General features: G+C 32.7%; 3 protein-coding genes across 4 annotated transcripts; all 3 read right to left on the bottom strand.

Annotated features, from left to right (window-relative positions):
• Positions 1–108: 108 nt before the first annotated feature.
• Positions 109–1,302, bottom strand: LOC149743309 (uncharacterized). The gene is made up of 2 exons (XM_089875698.1): positions 730–1,302; positions 109–293 (listed from the first exon to the last, which is right to left on the bottom strand). The coding sequence occupies exon 1, from the start codon at positions 1,212–1,214 to the stop codon at positions 801–803; it is 414 nt and encodes a 137-aa protein (XP_089731824.1). The 5' UTR covers positions 1,215–1,302; the 3' UTR covers positions 109–293; positions 730–800.
• Positions 1,303–3,125: 1,823 nt separating this feature from the next.
• LOC149743308 (alpha-L-fucosidase-like) lies at positions 3,126–7,148 on the bottom strand. Its single transcript, XM_089875604.1, has 7 exons — positions 6,760–7,148; positions 6,451–6,580; positions 6,035–6,245; positions 5,665–5,845; positions 5,309–5,385; positions 4,845–4,968; positions 3,126–4,147 (listed from the first exon to the last, which is right to left on the bottom strand). The coding sequence occupies exons 1-7, from the start codon at positions 7,048–7,050 to the stop codon at positions 3,716–3,718; spliced, it is 1,446 nt and encodes a 481-aa protein (XP_089731730.1). The 5' UTR covers positions 7,051–7,148; the 3' UTR covers positions 3,126–3,715.
• Positions 7,149–7,178: 30 nt separating this feature from the next.
• Positions 7,179–13,595, bottom strand: LOC149743307 (twinfilin-2-like). Of its 2 annotated transcripts, XM_089875668.1 has the most exons (9): positions 13,438–13,595; positions 13,044–13,124; positions 12,338–12,507; positions 11,257–11,352; positions 10,100–10,204; positions 9,442–9,567; positions 8,970–9,120; positions 8,480–8,601; positions 7,179–7,979 (listed from the first exon to the last, which is right to left on the bottom strand). In XM_089875668.1, exons 1-9 carry the CDS (start codon positions 13,460–13,462, stop codon positions 7,821–7,823), a joined length of 1,035 nt encoding a protein of 344 aa, XP_089731794.1. In that variant the 5' UTR covers positions 13,463–13,595; the 3' UTR covers positions 7,179–7,820. The 2 variants fall into 2 exon arrangements, with proteins under 2 accessions (XP_089731794.1, XP_089731802.1); XM_089875676.1 differs by lacking the exon at positions 11,257–11,352.
• Positions 13,596–13,636: the final 41 nt, after the last annotated feature.

Below are 13,636 nucleotides of genomic sequence, written 5' to 3'. Positions count from 1 at the left end.
CATATTGCACAACAAAACGCATATTTTTATAATCAGTTCACGGTAAAAGTAAAAGAAGATATTCCTTACAAATAAGACACAATTTGAATTAAAAACATAGCACAACCATTTTGTTAACAAATAACTATCAAATAATATCGCAAAAATGTGCATAGAATAAACACAAATGTGTTTATTTTAAAAATGCCAACACCAGTTTGAAAAAAATGAGTTTAGTTGCAAAATGAGCTTTTTCATCCGAATCTACAAAATTTTCCTAAATTAGGAAGGTAAACTATTGAATGATACGCAACTAGGGATGCACATTACAGAATAATTAGGTATTCTAGGATATCCTAGAATACTTTATTTCGAATCTAGAATTCCGAATCTAGAATTTCGAATCTTCTTGTATTTATAGGAAAAAATAATTTTACCCACATAAGTCAGTTTATTGACTCTTTCATAGCAGCCTTGTTGGATCATGAGCTGTAAAATTATCAAAAATTGTACTATTGGGTAGTTTTTGCGTCATGAAACGTATAGCAGGCTATGAAAAGACGTTGTAAAACGTTTACTCTCGAAAGTCCCACAAACACAAAAATATTTTTTTTTTAATTATTAAATTTCAAAAATTGTTAATATAGTGTATAAGATGACGTGTACCGAATCCCTTAATTAGATTCGAATACAAAAGGATTTGAATCTCATAGATTCGAAAATTCTGTAATGTGCTTCCCTATACGCAACGCAAAATAATTCGTAATGGGTACGATTTCTCACAAACAAAAAAGGCTGTACTTGCATACGCATAGTTAACTTTAACTTACATTATCTTCCTTAGTAACACTTTCAACTGGTAAACTTGATGACAAACTACTCGATTTAAGGCTTGATTTTTTAGGTTCATTTATTTTATTAGTTTTGTAAAACTCCAGCTTTTCGAGCATGTTTTCCGCTGCTCGGCAACGTGCATCTTTCTTTGTTCTACCAAATCCCACAACAGTTTTATCCATAGCCGAACATTCCATATAGATGAGTTTCCCTTCACTCTCTTTTTCTTTTATAACATCATTGTCATTTCCTTCAGCGACTTTGTAAACTGGAGGCTTGGAATTTTTCGCGTGCATAATTTGAGCGAGCCGATTCACAGGATGTAGGCTTTTATTTGGGGTTTTGTTTAATTCAATGTAACTTTTAAACCTTACTTGGTGCGGCTTATTCTTGTTGTCCATAATAAAGCATTAATTTTGCCATTTAATAATTTACAAAAATGTCTAAACAAGCTGGGGTGACAAAATTTAAATGTTAAACATAGATTTATCACTGACATGCTTAATAAAACAACCAAACAACATTAATTAAACATACAGCATTTAAAATATTATAAATAATTTATGAACGTATTGCGCACACTTTGACTATAGGCTAAAGCATTGGGCATACTATAGCCTCTAAGAAAACAATATAGTTTTGTACTATGTCCAATGAATTATATTTCTTAAAAATATTAAACCTTTATTTTTTTATTTTAAACAAGCACAAACTGATACACACTGACTGACACATACTTTACTTCCATAAATGGTCAATAGGTTCTGTCTAAAACTTGATAAGATGAAATTTTTTAAACAATTAAACTTTGATATACCTCATGCTCATTTTAAGCAGTTTTTAGTCCACACATGACACATTTTTGTTTGTTTTGTACATTCTACATTCATGGGTATACACCAAAGTTATTCTAGTATATAGTAAACAGAGAAGAAACTTTAGCGACCATTTACGATCTTTTTACTAGTCCCACCAGTCTTACAACTTTGCCTACATCACAATTAAAGTCCCGACAAGAGAGCCAACTTTTGATGAGTAAGCACGTATTAAAATAATTAGCATTAATAATTAACCTTATTAAACTGTGTGGTCGAAAGTGCTAAAGCTTAACTCACGCGCTAAATGTACCGGTACCTTAAACTTTAACAAAGTTATAGTTTTAACCGGTACCTCAAAATTAACAGTGTGTCGCAGTGTAATGAGAAAGTTTTGTAATGAGTGTATGAATGATTAACCATAGTTGATGAGAATATTCTCATCAACTATGGATTAACGAATAAATTAATGTGCAGCTTTCTCGCGTGGTAGGAAAATGGCAATCGCTATTATATGGGTGTTCTGCTTCAGACACTTGTGTCCGCTAATTATTACAATATAAGATCGGTCGTAAAATTTTAACAATTTTGATTTTTATTTTGGATGAAGAAGTCGTCACTTTTACTTTTGCTTTTTAACGGACTCCTCGCTCCTTCCGACACGCAAGCGAATTTACCACCCAACAAAATGTGTATAAGTATCCCATCTTACTCCACCCTTCTTTGTATACAGAATCGAAAAATATGTATATGCAATTTGTAGTTGCAGCAATTGGGAAAACGAAATAGTCTGAGGTCCAATAATATTCAGTCCGATAATAAAACTATACATCGGTTGAATCTAATAAATGCTCCGAGTCGTGAGAAAACGGTTTATTAATTCCTTGAATGTTCTTTGTTTACGAAAAAGGGGGCAAGAAAAATTAATTAAAAGGTGTCCCATCTTACCCCCTACCCTACTATACTTGGTAACTGGTAAGCAAAAGTACGAGCTATGATTATATGCAAACTAATAAATCCTGGGATGCATTATATTAAATCGTATGTTATCAATGTAACAGCGAACTTTCGCATATTTACCTTGACATGTCGGAACAACTTTCAGGCAGATGAGAGGTCTGTAGCAAATCTCAGGCAACCATAATATAAACAAGGCGGAATGTAAACAGAGAGTATGAGCATTATGAGGTATGGGAGGAAGGTATATGTCCCACCCAAAAATACACCTATAAAATACAAGATAAATTCACATTCAATGCTTGGAACAACGGTGAGACGATGTAATTCCAACAAACACAACAGATAATAAGATAACCGTTTGGAATACTGCTAATCATTAATACAGAGTGAGTAGCTTTTGGTAGCGCCCAAATCCACCCACCGACTTCAATTTACTTTCACATGACATTATATACCGAAGCGTCTACCGACGGCTGCAAACCTAAATGCAAATAACTGAATGGTCTATATAGTTTGATAAACACGAGAGAGCAGAGCTGTAATGAATGAACACGTTTTATTATCACATGATTGGCGAATAAGATGCGTACAAATAGCCATTGTAACGTGGGTTGAACTGCGTGAATTCAAAACAAAGTTACATACGCGGTAACCCGTAAGCGGACACAAAGTTTTTGAAACAAAAAAGTGTAATACCGATTGTCGTTGTCTCCCCACCTTATGTTAAAAATACCATTTATTCATTTCAAACGTAAATGTGTGTTTAACGGCAAAGAGATTGACTGTTGCACAAGCAGTTAATATTTAAACTTCTTGGATCAAATTATTGAGAAATATTGTACAATTGAAGATGTTATATAATATATAGATGATGTATATGTATAAAGAAACGAACTTTTGCAAACACAATGAAAGTAAACATAATCTATTATATAGTAGGCTACTTTTAAAAAAATAAGACTAATTCTTATTAAGTTGTTTCTAGAAAATACTCAAGAGTTCAACATATATTGCAAACTGGATTTGTTACAGAACATAACTTTTTAACATATATAAATTGTGCATACTTGAGTATATAAAAACTCAGGTTAACTTATTCTACAAGTTAAAGTTAACAACAACTCCAATCAAACAAACCCGCTAAGCCTTAACACCCATGCCCACTTACATGGCAAATCTGAGGGATTTAAATTTGGCATTCGAATATGAAGTAAAGAATTTCTAATATACCATTCTAGTAATCCTTTATGGCCAAGCAAACTTATTTCATTGGTAGAATTTCCAGGAACAGGTTCGCCAAGCTCAATCCAATTAGATTTTGGCCAAGAAAGCACGAAGGTGTAAACAGTCCCAGGTTTTTCAGTGTACCAGATGTTTGGGGTAACAGAATCATTCTGTGACCTCCAAGGTTTGCTTGAATAAACAGCTTCACCATTCACTTTAAGCCAACTTCCAAACTCCCTCAGTCTATCTTGAAACACAGGGGCAATCATACCATCTTTGGTTGGCCCTACATTCATTAACATGTTCCCACCACAACTGATGGTAGAAGCAAATGTCTAGGGGAATATTAACCATTAATTAATACAACACCCATAAAGTAACATACTTGGTAACTCTTAAGCTGGCACGAGGTGTATAAAACAAAACAATTGTGTAAAGAAGTTACATACATAGTCACATTAACAACCAATGATATAAAAAATAAAAACAACAGTTTTATTAACAACTGAAGAATTATTATCAATTAGAACATTGGTCTAAAGTCTTAACAAATGATCTGTATCTGGAATTTCTAAACTTTTTACAGAAAAATAAAATTTTGAAGCAAATGGCTACAGAAACATTATTTAGTCATTTTAACAAAATATTAACAACTAAAACACTAGCCAAAAAACTTAACAACTGATCTGTTTCTAAACTTTCTACGGCAAAAGGAAATTTTATTCCTGATAAAATCATAATGTTTATAAACTATGTGAGCACCAAAAATTGAGGGTAGCCTACTCGTTTAGTATTAATTACCATACATGATGCCCAAACTTTTTAGTCAGAGCATATTTAACCGATTTTATAAAAACATTAAATTTATCAAATTGATGTTTCTACAGCTTCTTATATAAAATACTAAAAAATCAAAACAACAGAAATAATATAACCTACATTAATATTACCCTACTATAACCTTTACATTTATTAAATTGATGTTTTTACAGATTGTACAATACTAGAAATTAAAAAATCAAAACAACTTACAGAAATAATCTCCTCTATTGTAAGAAAGTCTTGTATGTTTGCATTCCTTCTATAACCCCATGAATAACGATCAATGGTCATGCAATTTTCCCATTTATGATGTTGCAACACACCAGGGCTGTATCTAATAACATAATGACTAGTATTAAAAGCACTGTGGCAAGTGGTATTAAAGTTTGGCGTTGTGCTGTCACTTTTTAAAAAGGTTTTTTAAATGTTAGTCATACAAAAAATGTTAAATTTATCAGCCACAAAGCTGCAAATGTGGAAACTCGTAAGCCGAGAGATTTATAGATTTCTGATAAAAATGTTCCATATCTGCACATACGCAGTAGCCGATGGGAACTAGATTTCTGCGACACCAAGGCAAGGTGTAGGGAACAGAACACTTGTGTTATAACGGCTGCCATAGCTTTACCACACAAAGTTAAATAAGTTGTATTCATTTAAAGTAGGAGAAGTACCTGTCTTGGCATGTGAAGTAGCCACCATGTTTGCACATACAACCAGCACCCCACCGATCATTGGTCACAACCATATCCTATTGAAAAAATAAGTTGAATGTAACTTACTTTATCCTCGCGTGGCTGGAAAACGACAGTCGTTATAACATAAGTGTTCTGTTTCATACACCTCGTGCCAGCTTACAAGTTACCATGTATCAACAAAATTTACATAACGTAATATTTTGTTTATCTCTTAGAAAACGATTAATTAGGATTATATTATTTTCAAAAACAAAAAAAGAAACTGAACACCAAAACAGCAGTTGTTAAACAAGCCATAAGTAAAAAGTATGGAAAAGATTGTCTATATTTACTTTCACAGGACTATCATTGTAGAGCCAAGCTAAAAATCCTGTTGAGTTCCAATATTCAACAGGTCCTGGGTCACCATCTGACCACACTATGTCAGGTTTATATGTATTAACCAACTCATATAGCTCCTGGATGGATTTTTCACTTGCGTAACGCCGAGTTGTAAAATTAGATGCTTTGTCCCTGTAATAATGTAGTTTATTTAAAATGTTTAATTTTTTTTTCTTTTAAATAAAAACATGTTTTTTTTTAAAAACAAATTGCTTTAGATCGTTTTTTTAACAAAAACATGTTTTTTTTTAACAAATTGCTTTAAGTTTTTTTTAAACAAATTTACCCATATTTTTTAAACAAGTTGCATGTTACACTTACGCTAAGTACAGTGGGTTAAACCACTCAAACAATGAGTGATAGAGACCAAATTTCAGGTATGTCCGATTCCTTATAGAGTTTGCCAGATCTCCAACTAAATCACGATGTGGTCCAACATCCATTGAGTTCCAATTCCATGAAACATTGGAAGGCCAGTTGGTGTAACCTTCATGGTGCTTGCTGGTTAGGACAACGTACTGTGCACCAGATTCTGAAGTGACACAAATATATATATATATATATATATATATAAAAAAAATAGCACAACCAATTTTTATTTACATTTCTGCAAAACAATGGCAAAGATTAGAACTTATATTTAGTTTTTAAGACTCAAAGCTTACATAAGGTAATCTTGGTGTAGCTTAATGCAATGTAACACCCGCTTTGTTGTAAAGTATTAAACCATAATTCACCTTTAAATAGATCTGCCCACCGATCAGGGTCATACAGTTCTGCAGTAAAGTCCTTTGCAAAATCAGCATAAGTAAAATGAGGGGGGTAGTTTTTCTCCATGAAATCCACAACATTTTTCTGGCGTGTCTCCTAAATTAAAGTTGTACTGTCTTTATTTGTTTAGGCTATACGTCATATACTACAATAGTCTGTAGATAAACATACGTAAATGTTTATAGGTGTTAATAATATACGTATTACATGCCCAATTTAATTAAATTCAAACGATTAATATAATGTATAACGAATCCATGATTTAATGTTATTACCTTCCAATACCACCAAAACCACTCGCTGACGAAGCTTGGGACAGAAAACACACCCCAGTGAATAAAGATACCAAATTTTGCTTGATCATACCATTCTGGTAGCGGCCTGCTATCCAGAGATTCCCATGTTGGTTCGTATTTCTTCTTAAAAATGGGTTTACTTGCAAGTGTATTTTGTTCTAATCGGTGCTTTGGTGTTTTTTCGCCGATTGGAACTTCATCTCTTACAAATGACTGACTTACACAAACTGTTACGGACAGAGCGAAAACTACAAGTACCGCGATATCCATTTAAAGTCTGCGTTCGGAGAACCAGTCTGCAATAGTAGCAAAGCGTTAATCCGTTCTTGGATTTTGTTTACTCGCGTTCATGTTTCCGCCCTAGGCTTGAAGCGACAAACAGCCACGACTATTACTCATTTGGCTGTAAATAAACTTTTTCCATTTGCAGTTCGTGATTAAACAATTGCATCAAGACTAGTGGATACATTCGTATGAACACAAAGTTGTGGTAGGTGGTGTTTTAGCTGATACAGTAAGCGCTAATCAAATTAAAATTGTAAAGAATACATTCTATATTCTGTAGGTCTTGAAATATCTAAGTGCTTACAATAATTGTGAATAACAAAATGATAAAATATTTGAACTCAAATTACCCACCAAATTATATGCTTTGGGTAGATCAAAAAATCATACATAAGTATAGTGGGAAACCGCAGTATATGGTAATGAACCAGTTAAATGACTTTGGATTAGAATAGGGGAAATACAATACCATTGCTACAGCAACAATCATGCAAAAGTTCAGTGTTAAGCACCTTTGTGGCTATATCTGATGATGAATTTTGAATAGAAAGCCACATAAGTGAACACCAGTGAGATAATGTAAAGTCTTATAAGAATAAATATACTTTATAATTAATTATGTGGAACAACACATTGATATTGCTTGAATTATTGGCACAAACTCAAGATATTCAAGGCTGCAGTGTAATAGAATTATGTCCGATTACACAATTGTTAACTTCATGATTAATCAAGTTTTAAGCATCATTTCAAGATCATTCTCCATTTTCAACTTCTTTTTTAGGTCTGCGTGCAGGTGCCCTTCTTCCTGGCCCTTTAGGTTTGGTAAACTTATGTCGAACTTCAGCAGTTGGAGGGTGAATTTCATTACGAAGAAATTCTTCGGTTAGTTTGTCACTGCAGTCGCATTCAACCTAAATGCAGAAAGTTTTTTTTGTAGAGTTGTGGTTACATTACAGGCTACAGCACATTTTAGAATTTTATATACTAAATTGTGTTTTTAAGACACTGGCAAAGTATCATACATGGTAACTTGTAAGCTGGCGCGAGGTGTATAAACATCCGTGCTATAAGGACTGTCGTTTTCTAGCCCCGCAAGGATAAAGTTACATTCATACTTACAATGCTATTTTCAGCGTAATATATATCTCAGAATACAATTTAAGAACTCTTGATTTTAATCTGTTACATATTTTTATAGCACTTGAATCCTGACTGTGTTTCGTTACTAAAAATTGTCAAATTTCATAGGCTTTAGATCAGATTCTGATTCACAGGATTTATCATAGTTACATAAAATATTATTATTCAAATCTTTTCCTTATTTGTATTGGTTAGACTTTTTTAATATCTTTCATGACAAAAAATTCAGCAAATATAAATTTTTGCAAGTTGAAAGTTGTTTTAAACTTACCCTCTTGTTAATTTTGATTTTAAAATGAGCTTCAATTGTTTCAATCAAGGGAGACTTACAAGATGAAAACAACATTCTAGCTTTGATCGGAATCTTCGATCCAGGCATAGAATAAATGAAAACTACACAAAAAACATATTATTTTTGAGTTGAATAAGCGCAGGGCATCTGGCGTCATAGCTCAAAGGTTTAGGCGCTTCTATATAACACATTAAAACACACAAATAAAATATATTGTACTAGGACAAATTAAAGCAGTCTAGGTGTTGGGTTAATGAGCAAAATCTGGCCTAAATCCTACATCTTCAAAAAGGACCTACACCCATATAAAATAGAATGAGTGTAGTAAAGGGGCAATACATCAAATCTGGCCTAAATCCTAGGTCCCCAAAAAGGACCCACCATACAGAATAAAAGCATGGTGGCACAAAAATACACCACCGATTGCACCTTATCACTGCTGAATTCCATATTTACAAAGCATACTCACAAACACTACTGATGTCCTCATTTTCATGACGATGAGCATAGTTGAAGAGATGATAACCAGCACGATCTTTTGAGATTAGATCTTCTAGATCGCATGCTCCGATGGAGGAAGAAGAAACTTTAAAAATTGTTTCTTTCTCCAGGTCTACATTCTAAATAAAACATAAATAGTTTAACTAACCCAATTTTACTGAACTTTAATTTTGGAAAAAAAATTGATACACTGTACCAGTGTTCACCTTATGCTGACACATTAATATGAACTTACGCTTAACAAGTAAAGGTGATACTATTCTAAAGAATGCAGATATGTTGTTTCAGTAAAAACAGAGGCTACTTTATGTTCAGATTTATTTTTTCAGGTTAGATTGGATTTTTTTTATAAAAACCCAAACGTTATTGTTAAATTTTGTGCACAGGTTGTGTACTTGGTTTAAAATATAAAAGAAATAAAAAAGCAACTTTAATCTTACCATTTCGATGTGATTAACTGAACCCTCTTTAAACTCTTGTAATGCTTTTTGTGCATCATCAGTTATAGGGAAGGCCAAACCTTGCACAGTTTGATGCCTCGTTGTTACACCAGGTGGAGTTCGGTCCTATACACATGTATATTGCTTTAATTATTACATATAGACCATTGGTGTCTTTTTTCTACAGCATTCTTTGACTTTTATAGGGCCGGGATATATCAAAATATTTGCTAAGGGACCACTAGGCAAAATTTTAAAAGGTTTGGGACCGTTCCAACAGACAATGGAGAACACTTGGTAATTAAAGTGGGGTACTGACTAAGGACATAAAATCAAGGTAGAATAGAATAACAATAAATAAAATATTAACATGTAAGCTTGTGGTAAAAAAAACATAGTCAACTGTAGTAATATATGATAAAATTCACAAAATGTTTTTAGTCTGGAGAAACATTATTTATCATACATTAATGTCTAGAAACAATTGTAGGATTTCTATGATTATTTAAATTTTATTCAAAATTTTGTATTGCTTTTTTTAATTTCCATGCTTTTGGGGCAAAAATTAAACCACTTGATTACAACTGTAATGAATTTTAATGCTCAAAGGCTTATAGTATTATACGATTTTTGGTCAGTTTAAAAACTAACACCATACCTCTGTCTCATCAAGGAACTTTAGTTCTTCCTCAGCATTAGTAAGTGGAGGTGGTGCATGCTTGTGTGTCAAGTATTCCTGGTAGCCAGCGTATGAAACTTCATCCTTAAATAACAGAACAGGTTGGAGATTAATTATGTGTCCGTAATCAGAAGACTTAACAATAACTGCTCCAATTCAGTGGTACGTATGCCTAAACAGTCAGCCATAAATTTAACATTTTAAAAATTAAAAATAATCACCCATGACTTGTAATAAATTCTGCGAACCTGACCCCTGATCTGATATTCATATAGTTGAACGATTCTTGTATAGTAAAATACAGTAATGATCTAGTGCTATGAAAACAAAACCAACAAAAATCAAGATTCCATTTAAATAAGACAGTGACAATGCAATTTGGACAAAATATTTTTCTCTATTACTACTAGTAGTTAATGGACTTGATTTTTGTTGGTTACGTTTTCATAGCACTAGATCAAATAATCAACCAATTTATATCAACCTAGAACCAGACATAGTTTTAATAATTAAAAAAAAATCACTGACAACCTGTATGAACCAGTGTGGGTTACAGAAGTAGTTATGTGGCAAGTTAACCATGAGGTGAGTTAATAAACACTTCCCTATGGTATAAAGACTATCTATAGTTGCCATGCCATGCAAGGTACATTTATTATGAAATAACAAAATCTGGATAAATATTAGAAACTAGAAAGTCAATATCTTTATTTATTCCTTCATCTTTTGTAAACATGGGACTTGCTTATATAGTATATTCAATAAACAGAATCAATTATTAAAAAAAATATTTTTAATTGATATTTTGTCTAAAGGAGATCACAGCCATAAACAGTTTGTTCCTTATGTGCAATATTTGTTTATATAAATATTAGAGCAAACTGCCCAATTTACTATTACAATAATAAGTTAAAATTAGGTAAACAATTAAACAAAATCAGTTGGGTAAAATCACATTATATACAAAATGGTTCCTTGCCAAAGTGGTTACCAAGGCTGCTTTTAGCCCAGGGTTACAGGTTCAAAGCTTGACACTGCTACCATTTCGGGCATAGGTGTGCTTGACGATTATGTTCTTTACTATTATGTTCTTTACATATTGTAACAAACTTGCAAAGAATATGGTTGAACTTTACCGTTTTGGTGCCGAACAGCTCATCAGTGATAAATCCACCACCAAACTCTGATTTTAAAGTGGATCGGGTAGCAGCATACAACATCTTTTGTCTTGTCTATTTATCACATAAAATAGAGTTATACCCTTTTTGCATGGTAAAAAGTTAATACGAATAACGATCCGCATTAACTCGTCATATGATAACTCGCTAACCGCATTATTTTGCATGGTCATTGGTTTATGCGCGTATCAACATTGAGTTAGCTTACTTAAGCGCAATATTGTTAAACCTAGTTTATAAAATAAGTTTTTATACTTTATGGTGCTATTACCAACTTAAAACTGTAAAAATAATACCCGAAAAAGATCAAGCTCTTAAAAGTAAAACTGTAATTCCACCAAACTTTTCATTACTTGCATAATGCGAGTAACAACCAACCTTCTACAGCAGATAACACGCTTATGACGCTATGTGTGTTAACTTTGCTTTTGCGAGTAAATATGCGAGTACTTACGCACATAAAAGTGACCATGCAAAAAGGGTATTAGGCTAAATCATATTGCAAACAGCAATTTATGTACTCAACAAAATAGAAACCATGTGAAAAATAACAACTGTATAAAAAACATAACCAGATAATGCCACTTTCAAGTATTAATTTTAAGACAGGTATCTTCATAGTATCAAATAGCTTGACCAAGAGGCCACTGTGTTTAGTGCAGTGCCCAACCACAGTTAGTAAGGGAGACCTATATTTATGTCAGTAAATATGTCTAGTCTAAATACATGTCAGCTAAGGGAAAGGAATTTATAAAACAGGGCTAACATTTAGATTTTATACTTAACCATAGCTTTTACTATGCTGTTAAGTGTCTTTACAAACAAGCAGGGCTAAATTATACACTCATACAGTATGCGAGGCATTAATCAATAAAATTACAATTACCATAAATGACATTGACAATCCTATCCCTTTAGCTAAGTCACATCAGATTTTGTAAAAACTTTTAAAAAAGCGTAAATTTATGGTCACAGGAGTGTAGTGTCAATCAAGTACAATATGTTCTTATACCACAGAATAACTAAATATTTAGATTACCGGAGAATCATCTGGAGAAAAGACAATAAACAGCCAGGTATTTTTATCTTGAAGTTGAAGCAAGATATAACATGGTTGTTTTTCCACCAGCAGCGGGCCCACCACGTCATCAAAATCTGCTTCCCATGAATCTGACAACTTATCCACCGAGTTTGAACATTCCAGGGTTTCTGAAGTTTATTTGTTTTTAAATGAATGTGAATAAATGAATGAATGTAACTTGCTTTATGCTCGCCTGGCTGGAAAACAATAGTCGTTATATCATGGGTGTTTTGTTTCATACACCTCGTGACAGCTTAAAAGTTACCATGCGTCCTTGCATGTTACTTTCTAGGTAGTTATTTTTTGAGATTTTTTTTTTTTATAACATAAATCCAACTAGTACTGTAAATTAAAACGTAATTGGCAGTATTTCAATTTCATTTGGTTGTACCGTTCTGTTCGAAAAGCATAAAAAGTAGAGTTACAATGTTTAAATGTAGTAAACACTCATCAAAAATAAGCAACCTCATTGATAATGCCATGAATACATTATGCTTTGATTCTGCCTATTTGTATGAACATCTAACAAAAGGGTAAAAGCTGCTTGATGGAGTAAAACTTAGGTGATAGGAACTTAAAACATACAATGTCGATGTAATTAACACTGTTAGAAAAATTAAGATGACAAGTTAGCCACCCCTAAAGTTACACCTACAAAAATTACCATCTTTTATTGCTATTTTAACCGCTCTGATTCCACCTTCTGTTGTACAATCTCGAAACACATCTTTTAATTCATCATTACCTATATCAAAACAAAGTTCAGTTTGTTTATACTTATATAATATAACATATATATATCTAAGTTTTATTTAATTAAATACAATAAATAAGATCAAACTAATAATTAACAGCAAAGAGAAGAAAAATAACTGTTTATATTCAACAGTATAAATATATATTTTTTGGTAAGCAAATAGCATAGTAATATTGCATAAAGGTATGAACTGTAAAAACAAAAAAGGGAAACAATGTAGATAGTGTAAATACAAAATAAACCTCGACGTTAGGTAAAACAAATAAATACGGCTAGTAAAGGTATACCGTTATAAACTTACACGTAATTCCTGTTTGGTGAGACATAGTTGAAGTCCGTCTGTCACAGTTAGGGTGTTTTACTAGTGGCTAATGTTTAAAGCGTCTTTAAAAAACAAACAACACAACCCTTTACCTATACGTCGCAAACAAAAACGAATCTATTTCCTGAAAGCCAAAACAAACCCGAAGTGGGCCCATCTAGTATTAGTGATCGTCCCA

The sequence above is a fragment of the Ciona robusta genome, chromosome 1 (assembly GCF_009617815.1).
Source record: "Ciona robusta chromosome 1, ASM961781v2".
Lineage (NCBI taxonomy): Eukaryota > Metazoa > Chordata > Ascidiacea > Phlebobranchia > Cionidae > Ciona > Ciona robusta.
Note: the sequence above shows the minus strand (reverse complement) of the source record. Positions and strands in the feature narration are given on the sequence as shown.